The following is a 21,795-nucleotide window of genomic DNA, read 5'->3' as shown; positions in this document are numbered from 1 at the left end:
GATCTAGAGGTATCATTAACTGGCTCTGTCATCAAATCGGGTTGTTGTTACTTATGATCAATTTCTGTTGTTTTAGTTTCTGTCTCAAGTGTACCATCATCTTATTGTCTGTCTGTTTTTGATTTTTTGTTTTTACTCATCAGGTAACAACTCTTTCATTTATTCACCGTTGTTTTTTTCATCATTGATTCTTATTCTTGTTTTTTTGTTCAAGTTATTACTACTACTGGTTTTATCAAGTGTTTGCAATACAAGATCAGACTTCTCAATCTTACAGTACATGGGTCCCGTCAATTTCCCCCACAAGGTCGAGGATGCCGTGTTGTCTTGAAAAAGACTCTTTGATCAAATCCCATTCCTCGGCCTTGTCCAAAGCAGGCCAGCTATCACAGAAGAGTAAAAAAATCAGTTATATAGTGCAATAGCACATGTGGTAGAGGGAGGACAGATTACACACCTTACCAAGCGAATGCTGAGGACCCGGAGCACTGCCTTGACAAATCTAGCTGAGGCTTTTTCTGCTGTCTCCTTGCCTATATTGAAGACATGGCCAATGTTGACATATGTGGCTCCATGACCCACCTGATAGAGCCCTACAGCTACTTGGGCTTCAACCGTGAGTGGTTCGCCTCGGCCAAGTGCATCTTGTTGCAATTCGCCGCGCAATTCTTCGCAAAGCCATTTGAAATCCACCCTAGACATTCGGAAGTATTCAATAAACCTGACCGCAGGTATCCGGTCTTCATTCCAAGGTTCCCAGTGATTGGGCCTCTTGAAGGCGGTCCGGCCAGCGGGTACATAGATTTGTTCTGGGATTTGCTGGAGTTGCTGCCATTGCCACATGGCATACATATGAATAGGTGTGGGGTCAAGGGGAGGGGGGATCATTTGCAGCAGTTGATTGTGTGTGGTCAGGTGAGGCCGTGCGGTCGTGGTTATCGCACAGGCTGGGTGGGGCGGGCGGAACAGGTGGTGTTGGCCAGGAATTTGGAATTCCTGTTGTGTGGCCTGCAGGTTTATAATTGTACATAATTATTGGGGCTTTTTTGAAACATATTTGGGCCTGTATTTGCCACAAAAAGTTAAGAGATTTTGTTTTGAATGATGTTTGGAATATATTACAATAAAACTTCAATAACTGTTTATAATTGGGCCCATCTCTATTCAGAGGGCTATTTGTCATCCACCTCAAAGACAGCCTGAGATCTGAATAGCTAATCTGTATTGCAACTCTGGATGAATCATTAGCCCAACCGTTTGTTGGATACGGAAATCCCCAGAGTGATATGATTTGTGCTCTTACTTTGTTCATGACACATAGGAGGAATGAGAAAAAAATGAGTTTATCAGGAGCCTGGTTAAGCTCAAACTTGACACAAGTCCCTACAGGGAGGTTTCTTGCGCCCCGCGAGTTTGCGCCTAAACTAGGTCCCTCGGGGGGAGACGCCGTCACGCAGGGACCCTCCGAAGGAGGTTCGGAGGTTGCTTCGCTCCCCCGAGGAGGAGTGAATTCAACAGAGGACCCTGCCAAGCGCGGCCAGAGGGTACTCATGAAAATCAATTCAAAAATCGTGGGATTCATACATTTTTAAAAGACATTTCTGGCTTTTCTTGCCAACATTTACCACATTTTGAGGAGAAATTAGCAGTACATTATTCTCCCTTTAAGCCTACATGTGCCCATCTTTTCAGAATCCATTTATCATGTTTGGTTGTGAGCCAAAGTCGCTTTAAACATTCATACATTTTCATGAGTACCCTCTGGCCGCGCTTGCCAGGGTCCTTTCAACAGTTACATACAATTGAGAATGGGAAGGTGAGATTTTCAAGAGAAATACAATTGTTTTTGGTGCTTGGATCAGCTTGGATCAGCACATATGGGGTATCACTCTTGAACGAGCACACTACAATGGAATAAATCAAATTGGTTGAAATCTGTTGAAATTCAAGTCACTCTTGATGGAAGGGCGCTATGCGAGTTCGGCCTACTTGCCGGGGGCAAGGCCGACTAGGCTGGTGGAGGTTGTTCCGTGAAGTCATGGCTGAAGCAGTCAGTACACACTAAGAAGTTGTACAGAACAGGAAGATTTGAGTAACCACCACTTGATGTTGCTAAGAATTGAAAGCTTGCACTCACTAACGAGGGCGCTGTTGTGATCAGAGGATTTGTACCATGGACATTGGTAAGCGCGTGTTGACCTGTCATTTGGGTTGTCCCAACCAATGACAACTAAACCCCGAAGGTTTGCAACGAAAGAAAGCTTCAGTTATTTACTCCATCATCTGTATTGGTAAAGAACAAGGGGGATTACGCACCCTTGTATCCACTTTCCTCTCCTGGTTTGTTCCAATGAGTCCAGTATTTGGCCACGTGGACGTTTTTAGGCTTGCCCTTTGGGATAATTTTGCCATGATTGGGGGAACCTACGCAACCTTCATAGGTCCACTCGTCGACTGATGGATTCGCAGACAACGAAAGTCAAGGGATGACAATGATTATTAGTCACAGTTCTTGACCAACAGGCTGATGGACAATTGCGACTTACCAGTGACCAGGTTGAAATCGCATGAATTGCGGCTACAAAAATGCCGGTCACCTTTGCCTGTTTTGCAAGCTGTGAACGAAGTGTTTCGACAGTCAGAGCTTGAACAACCTCCGGTTTAAATACAATCACGGGATTGAAATGACTTACAAACTTTCCCTTCTGGTAAAACGGCTGAGTTTGCGATAGTCTGGAAGCTTTCACAGTAAACAGGATCTCTTGTTCGCGGGAAAGTCTCGAAAACATTGGCAACGGCTGTTAGACTGACGAAGGCAATCACGGCCGAAACGGCGTACAGTTTCCAGATTGAGCTGGCTGGAAACATGCTTGTGGTGAAGGTTTTGAAGTGTTCAGGAAAGTACGATCGAGCACAAGAAGAAAGAGGTGGGGGCTGTTGGTGTATGTTAGGCTGACGAAAGCGTTGAATGGTTTCAAAAGCTCAGCTTTTATGCTCGATTCTGATCACACTACCCGAAGCAGCACGCCTGGTTGGTTGCTACGAGTGGATCAAGAGCGTCTCCTGTATCCAACAGGGTGGCTTCAGCTGACGGGCTGATGGGGGCTGATGGCCAGGCTGTGGCATTTGTCGGATCCGAATTCGGAAACCAACCGTACCCTTCTCTGGGGTACAGGACTTCAATGGCCAATACACAGGTCTCAAGGCGACTATGTTAAGTCCCCTGGGCGCTTCGCGCGCACGGACTACCGATACATTACCAGCAGCCTCGCCGGCCACATCATCATCGATCCTGCCCTGTGAATCTCGAACCCTTCCCAACGAGTGGAAGTTGCAGCCGTTTCGTGATTTCCATTTCCGGCCCACCTGGACCAGCTCGTCGTCAGGCTGGTCGTCTCGACGAGGCCAACACACAGAGGAAGACGAGGGCTCAGCGGGCAGTCGATACATGAGGGCTTGCCGTGATCCTCGAGACCATCTCAGTCGCCGAAGCGGCCTCCACAGCCCAGCTGGTGATTGCCAGAGCCAAGGCCAAGTATTTCGCCAAGCTCGTCGCCCCCCATGTCGCGTTGCTCGACGGCATCTCCTCACGCCCGAGTTCCTCGAACGGTTGTGGGACCCCATCACTATTTTCGTACTGGCCAACACACCCGGGCAAAACGGGAAAAGCCGCTGCGCCCACCTGACGCAGGAGTCGTACATGCGCCAGGTGGGCGTCACAGGACGCCAGCGTGACCAGGAGTCGCGGTGGCGGCACCATGGTACACCGCTGTCCGCCCGAGCGTAGAAGGCGTCAGCATGTGCACCATCGTGGCAGATCCAGGGTTAGGCGTCAGCCAGCCACCTCAGCGGGTCGCCACCTATGCGTTATGGTTGGGGCGTCATCTGGTGCCGCCACCCGATCGGACCAGTCATGCAGCCGCCCGCTGAGGTCCATATCAAGTGGGCGTTCCCTGGTGCCTAGGTCGCCAATTCTGCCCCTTGCAGAGTCGCGAGCCCGATGTGCGCATCTGTGTTCGCCATCGGGCCGGCGAAGGCGCGACATGAAGAGGCATTGCGGTGCTCACCTCAGATGCCTCGGCCACCCAACCATGGGTCCGCGTTCCAGATAATGGCGCACCTATGATACTGGAGAGCTGACATCTAAAATGGCGGGCTCCCAGATGTCTGGGAAGGCGCCTTTTAGATGCCCTTCTCCCAATTGGCGGGCGGCTTACATAGAAGTTGAGCCGCTCGAGCTGCACGGAGTGCGCCTGCAAAACCCCGGCTGGCAGCTGCCCCTCCAGACTCCATTCCTGCGCCCCCAGCCCCTTCCCCACCGGACACCTGGCACTCCAAATCTGTTATATAAAGCCACTGCATGAGCTATCCGCTCGGACAAGGTTGTCCGACAGGTTGTCGGACAGACTTTGTCCGATGAGCTCGGCAGAGGCCAAGCAAGTTGCCGCACTCATCGGACAAAATAAGTCGGACAACTGCTCGCACCAGGCTGTCCGAGCAGTTGTCGGACGGAGTTTGTCCGGCAAGTTCCGTCATTTTTGAGGTCTGGATTGCGGAACTTGTCGGACAGAGTCTGTCCGACGCCTCCCCTTGGCTTTGAAGTTTGGACGGCCCTTTGTGTCGAGTCTCAATCTTGGCAATCACTCTGCTCTTCTAATCTCATCAATTTTTCCCACACATCCAAGGCTGTGTATGTATGTAAATGATCAGGCCAAAAAATGATGTTTTGCATAATGTAACAAGACATGCGGTAATTATTTATTATGCAACAATCATGCTGCCAAACACTTAAATAATCTGATCCATAACCTGGAATAGCCTGATTTCTCCCACTTCACTTGGGATGTTTAGAAACTCAATTATAATGCATCTGGAGTTTATTTGATATGATTGAGGATCTTTGCTAGCTTAACACAATTTCCTCCTTTGGAGGTTTGCTTTGCATTGCAAGGGGTGCCAGCGCCAGCCATTGGCCATTGCAAGGGGTGTCTGCGCCAGCCATTGACCTTCCAAGGCTCCAACTAGCAGGTGGCTACTAATGTTTTGTGTCTTGGCGACTGTTCTAGGCCCACTTGCACTGGTTAAGCAATCACCTTGAGGCCTTTCTATGTTGAATCCATATACGCAATCTCATGATCTGAACAAGTATCTACTACATGTTAAGAAAACCCTTTCATGCATACACTTCTCATACTCACTTTTGGCGTGCTCCTCTGCTCCAAAGAATAATGGATCTGAAGCTGCCCTTAGACTAGTTTATTTGAGAGAACAACTTTCTGCCGTTGAGATTTCCTTCTACCTGTCTATCTATCACAAACTTGAAACAAGAGACAACAATCCAAAAAAAAAATGACAAAAAAAGAGTACTGGAAGAGAAAGGATCCGATTAGATCAAAAACAAGAGGAAATTAAGCAGGATTCAAGGAGGAAGTGCGGAAGATGACGCGTTTGTCGCGTTCGCCTGAGATCGAGATAAGGCCCTCCTCGACGAGAGCTTTGAGGACGTCGGAGAACTCGGCGGGGTCGATAGGGATCGAGGACTGGTTCGCGAGCAGCTCGAGGAGCACGGGCCAACGCACACCACGCGCCGTTTGGGCTTGGGCAGCGTCGAGAAGCTTCAGGATTTCGCGCTTCAAGTCTTCCATTAACTTCCGCTGGTGCAAGCCTTGTCCGGTTTGTAAGAGATCGAGATCTGGTAGAGCATTAAAACCAGAGATACAGATCAGTAAAGAAGGGAGCAGGGATCTGGGGAAATGGGGCAAGAGTTTGTTTACCAATCAAGCCAGTGATCGGATCAGTGGCGCTTTCTTTGAGCGCCTCCCTGATGAGCCGGTTAGCTTCCTCGACATCCTCGACGTCGACGGTCTGACTGAAGCGCATCCTTGCATGGGCTTCGCCGAGTCGGACCATGCTCTCAAGCTGACGGGTGGTCGCGGTGATCCGCCGCTCGCTCGTCCGACTGTCTTCACCCGCTTTACGCATTGTCACATATGCTCGCACTAATGCGTCGCATGCCTCTTCCGTTAACACCGGATGGATGTGGTTCCGTGCAAACGAAATGTAGGCCGTTAAGGTTTGCACAGGCTTAACCCCAACAAAAAAAAAAAATCGTCGTCTCAACAAAACAGACCATTTGACGTTTGGTAAAAATGGATGCGGATGGGTCACATACCAGAATGTCTAAGCCGCCCGTCTCTGGACGGTCTTCGAGATAGAGGGCGACGAGATGTTTGGCGAGCTTGCGATCGGAAGCCTCGTCGACTTTATCGAGGACGAGGTAGAGGAGATCGAAGCGAGAGATGAGGGTCGGGGGGAGGTCGATATTCTTGGTTATAGGCCAGGCGAGGTTGTACTTAGAGCCGACGGGGTTAGCGGCAGCCAGGACGGAGGTGCGTGCGTTGAGAGTGGTGATGATCCCGGCCTTGGCGATCGAGACCGTCTGCTGCTCCATCACTTCATGCAACACCGACCGGGTCGCATCCGACATCTTGTCAAACTCATCAATACAACATACCCCGCCATCGCTCAACACTAGCGCCCCACTCTCTAAAACCAGTTGGCGGGAATCGGGGTCCCGGGTCACGTAGGCCGTCAAGCCGACTGCTGAGGAGCCTTTGCCTGAAGTATAAACCCCTCGAGGCGCAATCTTGTGCACGTACTACATCGCCTCTAAAAATTAGTTTGAGACTAATGGGTGTTATGGATGTGAAATCGACCAACCTGTAAGATTTGACTTTTACTAACTCCCGGATCACCAACCAGAAGCACATTGATATCCCCACGATAACGTGGGCCACCAGACCCATTACGACTGGCAGCCGAGCCGCCGATGGTCTTATTAGTCCCGCCGAAGAGCTGCAACAAGATGCCCTTTTTAACGTCATCCATTTCCCAGACACTAGGGGCCAAGGATCGAGAGAGAATCTCATAGATCTCCGGTCGCCGGGATAATTCTAACAGCTTTTCTTCTAGTTCGGCCCGGTTGCTCGGATTATCTCGGCCGGTTCTGAACAGGTTATCCTCTGAAGTACCTCCTCCAGTTTGCTCTTCCTCGTCGTCTCCGCCCACTCCAACGACACCGTCGTTGGCTCGACCATCGGTCGACCGGGTGCTCAGGTCGACACCCAACCGTCTCGAGTCACTGCGCTTGATGTGTAGGACGTCGAGATAAGTTTTGAAGAGGCTTTTGATCACACGTTGTTTGGGGTTGACGCGCACGGCGACGCTTCTGAAGATCCCAGTGATCTCGACCCGGTCACCAGGCTTGGCGGAGTCGACGAGTTCGTCGTAGACGCAAAGACTAACGCTGTGAGGGGTTTGGCCGTCGGGCACTTCGTCTGGTGTCTCCTGGAGTCTGATCACCTGTCGGTCGGCGAACTCGCAGCGGTTGTGGATCAGACTCATCCCCCCAGGTTGGTCGCAAACCTCCCGGGGACAACGTTGGGGTTCGGCGATCTTTCCCCGGTCGATCTCCACCGTCGTCACATGGCCACAGCTCAGACACCTGAAGAAGGCTAGCTTCATGTCCGGGATCACCGGGGTGGCCCGGATAACAAGCCCTTTAATTGCCACAATCTTGTCGATATCTCCCGGATTCAGCAGCCGCATATTCACCCCTCGATGGACCGGCTGACCGGCGGTGGTCGCGGCACTGCTTTCGGGTGACTGGCCCGCATATCCAAACGGGCGAATCTTGTAGATCCGGCCCTCCATCTCCGCGATCTCCTCGTCTGTTGGTATCGCTTCTGATTCTAGATCTCCCCTCTCTCGATCCTCTTCGGCTAATTCGATCGCGCAATCCTTAAGTACTTGATCGCATATCGGAATCAGTTCTTGAGGGTAATTGAGGATTTGGTTGTATAGATTTTTGGTCGGTGGGAACGCCAGTAGATTGATCAAATCCAAATTCAAGTTTGTCTGTGACTACGCGCAATAGACAAACCAACAAATGGGCAATTAGTATAGGTGAATTGGCCAGAAGAGAATTGTGTGGTGTTTATACTTACAGTGAGACGCATCTTGCGCATATAGTCTACATAGAGCAGTTGGTCGCCGTTAGAAAGCATGGAGGCGTCCTCGACGGAGATTTTGAGGTCGAAAGCCAAGCGATATTTTTTCTTGAAGCCCTGCAAGAACTGACGGAAGGTCTGCATAGAGTCCTGGAGCGAGACGAGGGTTCCCCAGATGACTGTCTGAGTTTCTGGCTCGGGAGGCGCGGCCTGGCTAGACGTTGGGTGCTGGGAAGGAGCCTCGGAGCCGGGCGCGTTTGGCGTTTGGCCTAGCCCAGCGCTCGAGGAGGGGACTTGCGGGTGCAGCCTCGGATGTACGGATGGGGACGAGAGCGAGGGGACGGTAGAGTGGATGTCGCCTCGTCTGTTCGATGGGCGAGATGCACGTGGAGTACCTTCATGTGAAGATCTGGATCGGATGAAACACGCACATCCAAGGTCAGTTTGTATCTGTGAAACCATGAAGCTCCCTCATGCTACACTTACGGCGGCAAGAACAAGGGTTCGCTCGAGGGGTTCGGACGGCCGGACCTTCTACCGGTGACGGTTGAGTTTGAGCTGGAAGGGAAGCGCAGAGGAGATGACGAATTGAGATCTGTGGGGGAAGCAACCAGAGACCACCAATTAATCCTTTTCCTTTTCAAATTCCGAAACCCGGCAATACACAAAATCCACGAAAGAAAGGCTGACGAGTCTGGGCTGATCGCCTGATTCCTTGGACGCGTGAGCCTGATCGGGGTGCAGCATCACTGCTCGGATGTCCTGCCGATGAGCTGGGGAATACCATCGGGCTGCTGCTTGCATCTGGGACCGACGAGAGTTGCAGACGCATGCGTTCTTCATTGTTGGAGGGAGTCGACATGGTCACGAGATGGTCGGTTCCAGCTGAGGCTGCCCTTCTTCGTGGCGGAGCGGCGAAGTGGAGAAAGCTCGGGATGACGTAAGCAACCCGCACGCGTCAAGAGTCAGCCAGACGCGTCGTCCATGCTACCGCCGGTCGCCGGGTCGGGCGGAGGGCTGCGGGCGGCTCATGCTGTGCTGTCGCGGTTTGTGCGCTCCGCGCCACCTCTGTGTTCCTGAGTCTGACACAGCTAAAGGCTCAAAAGGCTCTACCTCCTCCAGGGGGGAGCCTTTTTGTCTCACATGTGCCTTGCTGTGTGTGGGTCGAAGGGGAGAAAGTGTCTTCTCGCCAAAAACTGTTGCCAGTTTTTTGCCCTCACTGAGGTGAGGCCAAGACACTTTCCCCAAGCAGACACTGAAACCTGATAGCTCAGGGAGTGGGGGATGAGGTGCCAAGCCCAAACCCCCTTCCTGGGCTATGTAGGAAGAACAACTGAAGGGTGGGTGGGTGGAGCAAAAAATGAAAGGGGAATTTCCCCTCTGAGATGAAGCAATGAGCAGAAAAGCTTGGGCACGCAGAGACTCCTGGGTCCCAAGCCTTGCTCCAGTGCCTACTTATTGGCCTTCATCTCGCCGGCCTGGCCGCCGCCTGAATGAAAAAATGAAAAAAGTGAAAACCATCTAATTTCTTGCAAATGTCTCAGAATGTTCATTACTGTTCAAACCAAGGAGGGAAAGTTAGAGAGTAGAGTATGACATGCAACAGGAATGATAAAAAATGAAAAAAATTGAAACCATTGCCAATGATTTTTTGGGTGGATGGGTTATCCACCAATTTCAAATTGAACTCAGGGACTGTATCCCAAATCACCAACAATTGGACTCAATTTATTTGATCCAACAAAAACCATTGTCAATGGTTTCAAAAATTTTCATTTCACCATTCCTGTTGCATGCCATACTGTGCTCTCAAATTTTCCCTTGGTTTGAACAGCAATGAAAATTCTGAGAAATTGGAAAATTTTCATTTCACCATTCCTGTTGCATGCCATACTGTGCTCTCAAATTTTCCCTTGGTTTGAACAGCAATGAAAATTCTGAGAAATTGGCAAGAAATTAGAAATTTTCCACATTTTTCCTTTTTTTATGTCAGAATCATTCTTCAGAACTTCTTTTCCACCCCTGAAGCCAATATCATGACTTGAAGTCTGTGGCCTGAGCTTCTGCATTGAAAAATGTGGTGCCAAAAACATTAGATTACCCACTGTACAGTGTTTTTTGATGTCCAGTTGACATTTTTGAGGGCTGAGAATCAGTTGGATGCAGTGCACCTGGCATCACCCAATTCTCAAAATGTACCCCAAAATTTTGAACTCGAATTCCATTCACACTTATCTAAATCTGGACATATTTGAGGCCGCGACATTGTCAACCAAGGCTGGACTACGTCACACCCTCTAGCCTCTACCGTGCTTCTGCTGTCAAAATAAAAGTGTGTTGCCTGATAAGATAAGGCATTCTGCCTCTTTTCTAGATAACTCCGGTTTTGAATGGTTACTGGCGCCAATGGTGTAACCGCTGCGCTTCGCTAAAAAAAGCGGCCATTTAGCGCAGCGCAGCGGCCAATCGCTACGTGGCCAGCCCAGAAGGCGGTAGCGCAGCGGGAGCACCGCTGCGCTACCGCTGAAAGTAGCGGTTCCCCGCTTTTTTCCCAAGCCAACTAGCGCTAGCGCAGCGAAAAAAACACCGCTTCAACTACAAAACAGCGCAGCGCAGCGGGAAGCGCTAATTCCACCGCTTTTGCGCTTGATATACCGCTTTTGCGCTTTTAACCCGCTAAAATTACAGCCGCTGCGCTTTTGAGTATGAATATTCTGGCTGCGTGTTTACAACCCACCCCTCAATTATGTTTATTGCCGACCAGCACTCCAAAGGTCCCACCAAATCTTGTCTGCTCTTCCCTGCGCTGCTCCAATCAACCTGACCCACTAAGCCTAGCAAGTAAGTCTGATCTCCCCTTCTAAAATTTTTATCACATCTTCTGACCCGGTGTAACCAACTTCTCTCATCCCCTGACCTTCCTATAGTTTGTAATGTCTGAAGATACTGGTGGCGAGGCTCAAGTCCACACCCCTCCCAATCCTGTGGAAGATCCCACTGATTTGCCACAATCAACTCATCAATCCTCGCACCTTTGAACTCCAATCTCTCAACCAGGTTTTATCACACCTCTTAGTGATTCTCGCCGTGGTCTCACAAGTTCAACCATTTCCAAGCTGTTCAGAAATAAAACTGCCCATGCGCCCGTTCCGGAAAGATTGGAGGAAATTGAGCAAATCAACGGTGAAGCGGAAAGTGAAGAAAAGATTGAAATTTCTAGGAAAAAATTCACCAAAGGGGCAGCAAAAAAATGTATGTATGACATTTCTTTATCCAAGAAAAAACAACTAACAATGGCTGATTTGTAAATAGGCCCCTTCTGGTTTGAAGCAGCAGTCAAAACGCACTGGCAAGCAAGTCAATGTTAACCTCAGCCAGGACTCAGAGGGCAATAACAACCAAGTAGCCCCTTGTCCAGAAAACAATAAATCAAAAAATAGGGATGGGTTCAATCAGTGGTGGGCAGATACATTACTTTACGTTACAGCTGTGAAATCGGATAACATAACATCTTTTTAGTTATCCAAATTGGCCATTTTGGTAACGTACAAAATTTGTGCAGTAGAGTAGAGTAAAGTAACTTTTTTTTCAACCTGATTTTTTATGTTTTTGGTTGCATAACTTTTTTTTATATGGGGCTTTTTGTAAAGGGGGTTGAGATTATTGGAAAAAGAGCAAGTTGGTATCATGTCTTTAGCTTATTGGTTAAGGCTTGCCTCTCTGGGTTAGTGATGTTTGAAGTTGTGGGTTCAACCCTCACTCTGAACGACTTTCAATCTGGCTTCCTGGCAGCATACTGAGTATATGCGGTGGTTTAGTGTCAACTTGATCAAACACTCGCTCATCTTGATAAAAACAACCACAAATCAGGGCCTTTACCAGAACTTTACACCAAAGTTCCCCAAATCTGGGGAAAAAACGTAACGAAACTGGTTTTGTTCAAAATAACCAGGGAACGTAACTAGATAAAATGGAGCCCATTTACTGCAGCAGATATCGTAACTCCAAATTAGATATCTGTACAGTGTAACTAGCAGATAACGTAACTGTAAAGGTTATGTTACCCTCAGAGTTATCCATTTGGAGAACATATCTGCCCACCGCTGGTTTGATCACTGCCAGCGGTACTTCTATCCTCCTGGAGAAGGACCCAAATAAGTATGTATCAAAATCTAATAAGAACAATGTATTGTTTTTACGTTATTATTGCATTAAAGATCCCTTCATCTTTGCATATACAGAAGCCGGATGACAAATCATATGCCTGTCAATGGTGCTCAAATAAATTCAAGCCAACCGGGCAATCTTACTATAATCTCAAGGCTCATCGTGACGGGTCCAACTACAAGGGCTCCATTCAATCAGCCTGCCCAGGACGCGCAGAGGCAATCAAATCTGGCTGCTCACTCCCCCCCTCCTCCACCAAACTTGTCTCCATGGAGGCGAAATCAAATCCAAACTCAACTGGTACCCTCATTGCGTACACTACCAAAGGTCGGTTCAGCAACACGACATTGAACAAGCTGCTTGTAATCTGGATTGTCCAACATTCACTCCCCTGGCTAAGACTCAAATATTTTCTACTCCAAGTCTGCTTTGACTTCTTGTGTCTCAATTCTCAGCTACACTCTTGGGTGTGAGCTGCGTCACAGGCTCACCAGATCTATCTTGAGCAGTGTACACAGGTAGTCAAATCAATCATGGTATGTTGCATTTGCTTTTTAATCTTTCTATCCAATTGCTTATTCTGATTATGTCTTATCTTTTTCTCACTACATGATAGGCTTCCAAATCACAAATATTCCTTGTATCAGATGTGTGGACCACAAAAGGAAGCCACAAGGCGTTTGTTGGGATCACATGCTGCTACATTAATAAGGAATGGAAGTATAATTGCCAAAATCTTGCAATCAAGTATGTCTTGTGGCATCACAATGGCAAGTATTGGGCATCCCCCTTTGCCAATATACTGACAAAGCATGGTCTCCATCAAAAGATAAGTTTTTTTTTATTATTACTGGATTTATCTAGCTTTATCAATGGGTCTACTCGCTTTACTTATCTTTTTTCTCTTGTACGTCCTTGCCCAGACCACCGACTTGGGTAGTAACAACTTTACAATGGCGAAAGCAGTATTGGTCAAGTTCCAAGCTTTTGATGCAACCAGATGGGACGTAGCCAGTAACCATCATTGTTGCATTTGCCATGTCATCGCATTGATATTAGGAGCTGGTCTGAAGGCTCTCAAGCTCTCAGGAGCCATGGTAAGACCCGAAAAAAGTGATGAATACTTTCCAATGCTCAACACTATTGTTGAGGTTCAGGAGGAAGAAGAAGTGGTTGAAGAAACTGATGAAATCATAGAGATTGTAAAAAATGACAATGATATCTCTGAGGATGAAACTGTTGATCCTGATGATGCCGAAGAAGAATCACCTGAGCCGGGTTGGGAGCGCAATGAAGAACCTGATTCAAACAATCATTGTGACAAATCCAGGAATGGATTCACCCTCAAAAAGGTACATCGATTTCATTTCCAATTATATAAAATTTGCATTTAGTTGAATCAGACTCTTTTTTCTGCATATTTTTGTAGGTAGATTACATATGCCGAAGGATTGCTTCTTCGCCTCAGAAGCAGGCCAAGTGGAAGTTATGGGCGGCAAAACTTGTAAAATTTCAGACAACTAAGAGGTTTTTTTTATTTCAATAAGAATCTGTTGTGCTATATACAATTTTCTTGTCTTGTGATTTGATAACGAAATGAAAAGAGAGATTACCTAAGAGCAGGACTTCAATGGTCCGCGCTAGGCTGAGGATGAGGTGAGACTGATGAAGTGAAGGAATGGACAAGTTTTGACCGGATAATCAACAGATTGATTAAGACTAATCTGTCTATCTGTTGGTGCACAGTCAGCAATTGTTGCTGCTAGTAACTGGATCTTTGGCAGGGTCTGCCTTCCCTGTCTGTCTGTCAAGAATGGCTGGACACGTTTGAACAGCTTAGTGGTCCTTCTTTGATGAGATTGGTTGATGCCTATTGTGCAATAGAAGTTCATCATTAGATCACCGATTCACTATTACGAGTCACATTTGTGACAGGATCTATTGCCACTTACTTAATAGTATTGAGACTTAGTCTAGTGGCTAATGGGGGCGAAGTGATTCTGTGAGTGAGTGATCTATGATGGAGTGGGAAGACTTGTTAGCCTGGGTTCTGATCTGGATGGCTAACAAGGGCTCCTTTAATACTCACAATGTGGCCAATTTGCCCATCTTGCTTGCCTTGTGCCGTCCACCGTTCCTTGTGGGTAGTGTGGCTTGGGCCCATTCCCTCAGAGACCTGTGGCTTGTCTTGTCTGTGGATTCTAGAGAATCTGCCGTTGGACCCAGGTGCCAGCGGCACCCAGGTGCCGCACCCGTTTTACCTGAAAAATAGGCATCCGCACCCGTACCCGGCACCTGCCGGCGGGTGCCGCGGGTGTACCAGCGGTGTACCGGCGGGTGGCGCCGGAAAGGATCCCTTCCGGGAGACGAGGCTGTTGTAGTCTTGTCGTCCGCAAGGGATCCGCGGACGACGACGCTACAACAGCCTCGTCGCTCGCAAGGGATCCGCGGACGACGACGCTACAACAGCCTTGTCGCTCGTAAGTGATCCCTTGCAGACGACGAGGCTGTATCTTTTCGTCCGCAAGGGTTCACTTGCGGACGACAGGGCTGTATCTTTTCGTCCGCAAGGGTTCACTTGCGGACAACAAGGCTGTATCTTGTCGTCCGCAAGGTTTCACTTGCGGACAACAAGGCTACAACTCATCGTCCGCAAGTGATCCCTTGCGGACGACGAGATACAGCCTCCTTGTCCGCAAGGGATCCATTCCGGGAGACGAGGCTGTTGTAGCCTTGTTGTCCGCAAGGGACCCCTTCCGGACGACGAGGCCACAACAGCCTCGCCTCCCTGAAGGGATTCCTCCCGGACGACGAGGCTACAACAGCCTCGTCTCCCGGAAGGGATTCCTCCCGGACGACAAGGCTACAACAGCCTTGTCTCCCGGAAGGGATTCCTCCCGGACGACAAGGCTGCAGCAGCCTTGTTGTCTGGACGACCCAAACCCCACCGCATCCGGGGGAGCTGGGGCGGTACCTGGGCAGGTACCCGGGTGCCGCACCCGTTTTACCCAAAAAACAGGCACCCGTACCCGCACCCGGCACCCGCGGGCGGGTGCGGGCCGGGTGCCATGTACCTGCCGCGGGTCCAACGGCAGATTCTCTAGTGGATTCTGAGGAGGAGGCTCAATGACATCAGGTGTGCTATTCTTTGTGCCGCGCTTTGCATTATCCCAAAATCACATCACAAGTTCCGTCATTCATGTAGTAACCCTGCGCCGCTTGGCTTCTTGGCGGTTTTCAGCAGCCTTTGCTTTTTTTTTTCTCCCTTTTTCCGTGCATCCTCATTCTCTTGTATTCTTTTCTGATTCTACACATGTTCTTGGTACGATTCATCGGCAGTAAAATTCTTGATGCAATTGAATAAACAGTTTATCTCTGCGGCGTGGGGTGCTCCTGTTTCCTGGGCTTCCAAACGTCAGACCTGCTGTGCACAATTGACGTGCCAGGCTGAGTACGTGGCTCTTTCCTTCACATCAAAAGATGCCTGCTATATTTCGTCTCTAGTTTTGAAATTCTTTTCCATCTCCCCACCTCTCATCCTTACCGACAACAAAGCTGCCGTCTACATCAGCAAGGATTGTGGAACGCGCAAGGAACATCGACACATTGATCGGGAGTTCCACATCATCAAAGAACTCTTGTATCAGGAGAAGGTTTGCCTTGATTGGATTTCCACCAAAAATCAACTCGCGGACATCTTCACAAAGGCGTTGGGATGGAGGAAAGTCAATGAGTTTGCCACTCAGACAGGCTTGCGGTGCCCGTCCCCCACCTTGGCAAGTATAGGGGGGAAAGTATGCGCTTGCTGCGACAAACATACGCCCCCCGCATCTGTCCGTCTCTCTCCGTGTTGTCAGGGCTCTCCATGTGATTGGTTCAACAAAGGTTAACCATATATGTTTTATTTTTTTTTGACTTGGCGCTCTCAGGTTTTCTCCGATGGTCGTCTTCTCCCTTTGCATCTCTGTCTCTTCTTGGATTCCGCTTCTCGATTTCTCTTTTTCTGTCCATTTTTCCTTTGTTGTTCTTTCTCTGTTCTTCTATATTTTGCGCTTATTCTTTTTGTGAATTGTGTTTCATGTTTTTGGTTTCTATTGTTCTTTTCTTTCTGGGTTGCTGAGGGGGGGAGTGTTATGATTGGTCATTCTAGGTCTTACAATTATGGTATTCAAAATTGCATATGTCACTATTTACATAAAATCATAAAGCCAATTTTGGCTGGGAGATGTCAGCGTGCATAAAACTTAAAGTGACATCTCCCAGCCAAAATTGTAGTTTATGATTTCATGTACACCACGAGAGCGATTTCGGCTCCCTCGGACCGACAACCCAACAACAAAGGGACACACGTCGGGCTACCGTGTGAATGCACGGCAGCACGGCGTTGGGGTGTCCCTCCTGTCAGGCTGCCGTGTGAATGCAGGGCAGCACGTCGTCGGCATCTGCAACGGTCAGGCTGCTGTCCCTCTTGACGACAGGCGACCACCTTGGTCATTCCGCCGCAAGCCTGCCGGCAACCCGGTGGCTTGACCCAACTTGTGCTGCCTGTCAGCCACCCGGCAGCCGTCCTTGTCCTGGGCTCCCTCGGAGTGACAACCCGACAACATATGACACACTGTCGGGCTGCCGTGCGAATGCAGGGCAGCACGTCGCTGGCGTCTCGCGAAGGTCAGTCTTTTTTCTGACACATCTGATACTGCAGACTTGAGCTCACAGGGCTGTCAAACCAACCCAGAAGCTGTCTCGCCAAGGCTCACCCGGGTCAGGATGACCGCGTTTTGCCGCCGGCTTGCCATCAAGGCCTCCCTCAGCGTAGCATTTCCTGCTCATCTCAGAGGTTATTCTTTCATGCGAGAGCTCAAGAAAAAAAAATTGAAGAGTGTTTTTTTTTTTGACAAAAAATGACTTCGCAAAAATTTGGATCAGCCCATCTTGAGGATGCTAGGCTGTATTCTCAAATTTTACCCATCAACCAATCATCATTGGCCTTTGGCCGAGTTGGAAGATGCGGTGCCTCTGAGCATGGGCTGCTGATGGAACATGGGTTCAAGCCTTGCTTGCTACAAAGATTTTTTTGCAGCGCACCGAGTGTCTCATGCCTGGAATCTCACGGCCTCTCACGGCAGAGGTGCGAGTACATGATCCCACGCACCCATCACATGGCGGGTAGCTTGATGGCTGATTGCCGATGGGGCTGCCCAAAAACATAATCTCACAACCTGGAGAGTCGCTGAGAGATTTGTTTGAACAAGGGCAGCCTGTTGACGACCCGCCCCTGCTGCCGTCAGATATGCGGCAGCGCTTGTGGTCAGCCCGACACTGTGGCTGCAAACCGCGACACCACGACAGCGGCCAGCAGGAAGGTTTGGCTGGGTCGGGGAGGGTCAGGTTGCCGGCAAAAACAATCAGCAAACCAACGTCGGCGCACTCCCGTGGTGTAAAAAAATCTTATGCAATTTTGAATACCAAGGGTGTTCAAAGTTGAAATCATAAAATTTTCAATGCATAAAATCATAAAATCGTAAAACTTTCAAGTGATGATTTCATATGTATCATTCTAGAAATGTTGCTCTAATTTGAGTGCTTGGGTGCAACATATTTTTTCAGCTTAGAATTTTATGATTTTATGGTGTTATGATTTTATGCAAGTCAACTTTGAACACCCTAACCATAAATATTGTCATGGTTTTACGTATTTTCATCATATCATATTATATCTTACTACATACTTTCATTATGGTTTTACATATTTTTACTCATCAACCCAATTACATAATCACTCTTGTATATATACTCTACATACTTTGCAAATCATATTCTTCCCTTGGGGGAGTTTTTCCATCACTTCTAGTAGTATCCTATGGAAGCCCTAGAGGGACACGCATCCGGCCACCGTTTGGAAAAATCAACAAAATGCTATTTCACAAAATACAGATGCATGAAACATGTACCACATGTATAAACCTTCCAACTTTGGGATTCCATGAATCTCAGAGCTCATGTTTTCATGTGAGAGCTTGAGAAGGCGTACCATGGGACCGCGGATTCATCAACAACTCCTCGGTCACCGGTACTGACCGGTCAGCCAGAGCGGTACACACCGGCCATCGGGAACGTATTCCCCTCGATGGCAGGTCCGTTCGGTCATTGAGGGCTCCCCTCAATGGGCTGTCCTCTTGGTCATCGAGATGAGTATACGCTCCTGTAGATGACCAGAACGAACCGGTCATCGAGAGGAGTATGTACTCCTCAGGATGACCGGAACGAACCGGTCATCGGGAGGAGTATGTACTCCTCTAGATGGCCGGAATGAACCGGTCATCGGGAGGAGTATGTACTCCTCTAGATGGCCGGAATGAACCGGTCATCGGGAGGAGTGCATACTCCCTCGATGATCGGAACGAACCGGCCATCAATCTACTCCTCAAGATGACCGGTTTGTTCCGGTCGTTGTGAGGAGTACATCACTCTCTCGATGACCGGTTCATTCCGGTCGTTTTGAGGAGTACATCTTTCTCTAGATGACCGGTTCGTTCCAGATCTTGGGAAGTACATAACTCCTCTCGATGACCGGAACAAACCGGTCATCTCGAGAAGTACATCTTCTTCTCGATGACTGGAACAAACCGGTCATCGAGAATGTGGCGAGTGACTATTGACGGCCGGTACGGGCCGGGCATCAACGGAGGTGTGGACTCCTATCGATGACCAATCTCCACCGGCCATTGATTCAAGAATCCAACTTCTGGTTTCAGGGAATCCCGAAGTTGGAAGGTGTATACATGTGGTACACGTTTCATGCATCTGTATTTTGTAAAATCACATTTTTTGATTTTTCAAAACAGTGGCCGGATGCGTGTCCCCCTAGGGCTTCCGTAATCCTGATATCCTCGCTCTTCACTGAAGACAGGTTTCATAAATTTTGGCTATGTAAGAGCTATATACAGCTCTAAAGGATGCGTCCAGGAGAAAAGTTTTTTCTGTGAATTCGGGTTTGGAGCTACACTATAGCTCCAAACCCGAATTCACAGAAACCAGCTTGACACAAGCCCCTTATCGGAGAAGCGAGTGTCAAGAGGTGTCAAGAACCCTCTGGCGCGGTTGTTGTTCCTTCCGTCTCAACATAGAATCCGACCGCGCCTTGTGTGATCATTTACCCCAATCTAGACTCGCAAACCAGCTTTCCAGCACCCCAGACAGTTGTCATGAACTCGAAGTATCTCCTAAGCTGCACGCTCCTACTTGCCCATCTCCTTTGTTGTCGGGCTCCACATGTCAGTCCTGAACAGCGGGCAGTGGGCTATTCGAGCGACTCTGAAATTCCGCTTATAGATAGGAGCCCTGGGATATCACTTACTCCACGTATGTTGTTGTCAATGTTTGCGACTTCTTTTGGAATTTAAATAGATAAAGACTATATCTTTTCCGTCCATCTACTCAAGCTCCCTGGACCGCACTGACTAAATTGATCCCCGTTGATTGATCTATTTAGATATGCAAGAAGAAGGATCATCAATTCAAGAATTTCTTCCAGGGCTACGAACAAAAGCAACTAAACTCATGCGGGGGTTTCGATCTCACGAGAAAGTTGATTTCACAGCCCTAGCGAGCGCGACCAGAAAGCGTGAAGAAGAAGACAATCCTGAAATATACAAACTGAAATCCTTCCTAAAACGGCTTGGTACGTGACCCTGATCACTCGCAATCGCACATATTTTTTACCATTGGCAGCCGTTATATATAAAGCAGCTGAAATAATGTATCCGAGAAAAAACCACTTCTGAAGACCATTGCTCATCGTACCGCAAATCGTTCCTAAGGGGCGATAATAGTGCTCGGGATGTTGTAGAACCGCCAGCTTATTTCACCTCGGATGCCACACAAACCGACTTAGTCAAAAAGCTGATTGGGCAGTTCAACATGGATAAAGCGCTCCCGGAACCAAAAGCAAGTCCAGAGTTGAACGAACTGATCTGGGACGTGATGAACGAGATGGCTCAGCTGGCGACTCGGCAAGAAAACATCGTTTACGAGCGAGCCAAGATTGCGGCTTATGCCAAAGCTCTTACCAATATTGCTTACTCCGGTACAACCCACGATGAGGTACAGAAAAAATTCATGGATGACATCCTCGAGGACATCAGTTATGCATGGGGAATAAGCTTTTGGGCTCGTGACAAATTCGACCCGTATGCCAAGGAATTTATCAACAATTTACCTTACGTCTGGGATCCCACGGGCCGCTTGAAGAAAAACTTTAAACATATCGTTGATCAATACAGCTTATAGCAATACCTCAATCCAACATTATAGTGGGTAAAAACCACCTCTGTAGTTGTCAGTCTGCAAGCACATAAATACAACACACATCTGACAGGCAAATGTTGTATGTACTACACTGTCTACAAGCTAAAACCTTCTGATCCTTACATTCTTTTCATTATTGTCAGTCGGTATGCCTATATCAATTTTTAAGCTGTAGAGAATGTCGACCGGTACCCGTTTGGTGGTACCCGGCACCCGCGGGCGGGTACCGCCCGCACCCGCCAAGCGGTGCCAGATGCGGTGCCGGGTGCCTGTTTTTTTGGAAATACCGCCCCCAAGTACCGCTTTCCCCCGCCGGGTTTGATCGGGCACCCCCGGAGCCCCGGCCCTTGGCCCGCTTTGAGCTGCCCTCAACGAGGACCCCGGAAAGCCCCGACCAAGCCGCCTCATATTCGGCGTGCTTGGCTGACTCCTCCTTGACCAACTCATCTCACTGTCTCCGGAATAGTGCTCTCAATACTAATTCAGGATAGAAGCAAGCAATAAAATCACTATTCAATACTTCCAAACGGATAAGTTGCATGCATTCAAGCGCTCATAGAAGACAATCGATAAAAATTTGGAGCCTCATTTGGGGACTGGCTGATCGGTTGAAAGAGGTACTTGAAAGATAGGGTAAAATGAGTGTGATGAAAGTTTGGGGCGGCGGGTTGGCTCAGCCGAGTTTATGTCGAGCTGGATGTGAGCGTCTCCTGCCGGGGCGATCAGGATAAGCGGCCTGGGTGAAACAGACGAGGGGGTAAGAGTCAAGACTACATAGAAGTTCTTGAGCCATTGGTGGGGCCGGCCAGGGACTTGAAGCGTACAAAAAATACGAAACGGAAACGTTATTGATCACAGGCTTTTTTTCCAAGTTACAAGATGTCAACCTTACCACATCGGTGAATGACCCTTCAACAATTTCGATGCTCTTTGGTCCCGACAAGTACACAAATACAGTTGCCGCAGGGGTACCCATTCCCAGTACGCGCAGGATTCCCCAGTGTGCCCGGGAAAACTATGGTCAGGACGACCAACGCCATCATGAAGTTAAGAAATGTTTTCATCCTTGATTTCGAAGCGAGTGACTCTGGGTGGAAGGATTGTGGACGAGGGGATGGGCTGGACGCGGTACGGGGAGAGTATAGCTGGAATTATATATCATTTGTAAAAAAAACCTGCTGGAAGAGGACAATGGCAAAAAAGTGTGTCCGGCCGCGGCTTTCTTGTGATTGTCTGGCGGTTGGCAGGGGTACCCGGTACTTTCACCAACCAATTGGCCACCGCCTGCCACCCGAGCTTATTCCAAAGCCGG

General features: G+C 48.7%; 4 protein-coding genes across 4 annotated transcripts; 2 read left to right on the top strand and 2 right to left on the bottom strand.

Annotated features, from left to right (window-relative positions):
• Nucleotides 1–2,008: 2,008 nt before the first annotated feature.
• PtA15_2A330 (uncharacterized protein) lies at nucleotides 2,009–2,868 on the bottom strand (the record flags this gene model as incomplete). Its single annotated transcript, XM_053166341.1, has 5 exons — nucleotides 2,009–2,061; nucleotides 2,138–2,230; nucleotides 2,317–2,454; nucleotides 2,547–2,615; nucleotides 2,694–2,868. The coding sequence occupies 5 exons, from the start codon at nucleotides 2,866–2,868 to the stop codon at nucleotides 2,009–2,011; spliced, it is 528 nt and encodes a 175-aa protein (XP_053017572.1).
• A 2,540-nt stretch (nucleotides 2,869–5,408) lies between these two features.
• Nucleotides 5,409–8,871, bottom strand: PtA15_2A329 (uncharacterized protein; the record flags this gene model as incomplete). The annotated part of the gene is made up of 7 exons (XM_053166339.1): nucleotides 5,409–5,692; nucleotides 5,775–6,084; nucleotides 6,173–6,658; nucleotides 6,721–7,923; nucleotides 8,007–8,418; nucleotides 8,496–8,604; nucleotides 8,700–8,871. 7 exons carry the CDS (start codon nucleotides 8,869–8,871, stop codon nucleotides 5,409–5,411), a joined length of 2,976 nt encoding a protein of 991 aa, XP_053017571.1.
• Nucleotides 8,872–13,129: 4,258 nt separating this feature from the next.
• PtA15_2A328 (uncharacterized protein) lies at nucleotides 13,130–15,518 on the top strand (the record flags this gene model as incomplete). The annotated part of the gene is made up of 3 exons (XM_053166338.1): nucleotides 13,130–13,273; nucleotides 13,334–13,528; nucleotides 15,516–15,518. 3 exons carry the CDS (start codon nucleotides 13,130–13,132, stop codon nucleotides 15,516–15,518), a joined length of 342 nt encoding a protein of 113 aa, XP_053017570.1.
• A 4,218-nt stretch (nucleotides 15,519–19,736) lies between these two features.
• On the top strand, nucleotides 19,737–20,465 carry PtA15_2A327 (uncharacterized protein; the record flags this gene model as incomplete). Its single annotated transcript, XM_053166337.1, has 2 exons — nucleotides 19,737–19,857; nucleotides 19,945–20,465. The coding sequence occupies 2 exons, from the start codon at nucleotides 19,737–19,739 to the stop codon at nucleotides 20,463–20,465; spliced, it is 642 nt and encodes a 213-aa protein (XP_053017569.1).
• Between the last annotated feature and the right edge of the window lie 1,330 nt (nucleotides 20,466–21,795).

The sequence above is a fragment of the Puccinia triticina genome, chromosome 2A (assembly GCF_026914185.1).
Source record: "Puccinia triticina chromosome 2A, complete sequence".
NCBI classification, from domain to species: domain Eukaryota; kingdom Fungi; phylum Basidiomycota; class Pucciniomycetes; order Pucciniales; family Pucciniaceae; genus Puccinia; species Puccinia triticina.
This window is presented reverse-complemented; position numbering and strand designations above follow the sequence as displayed.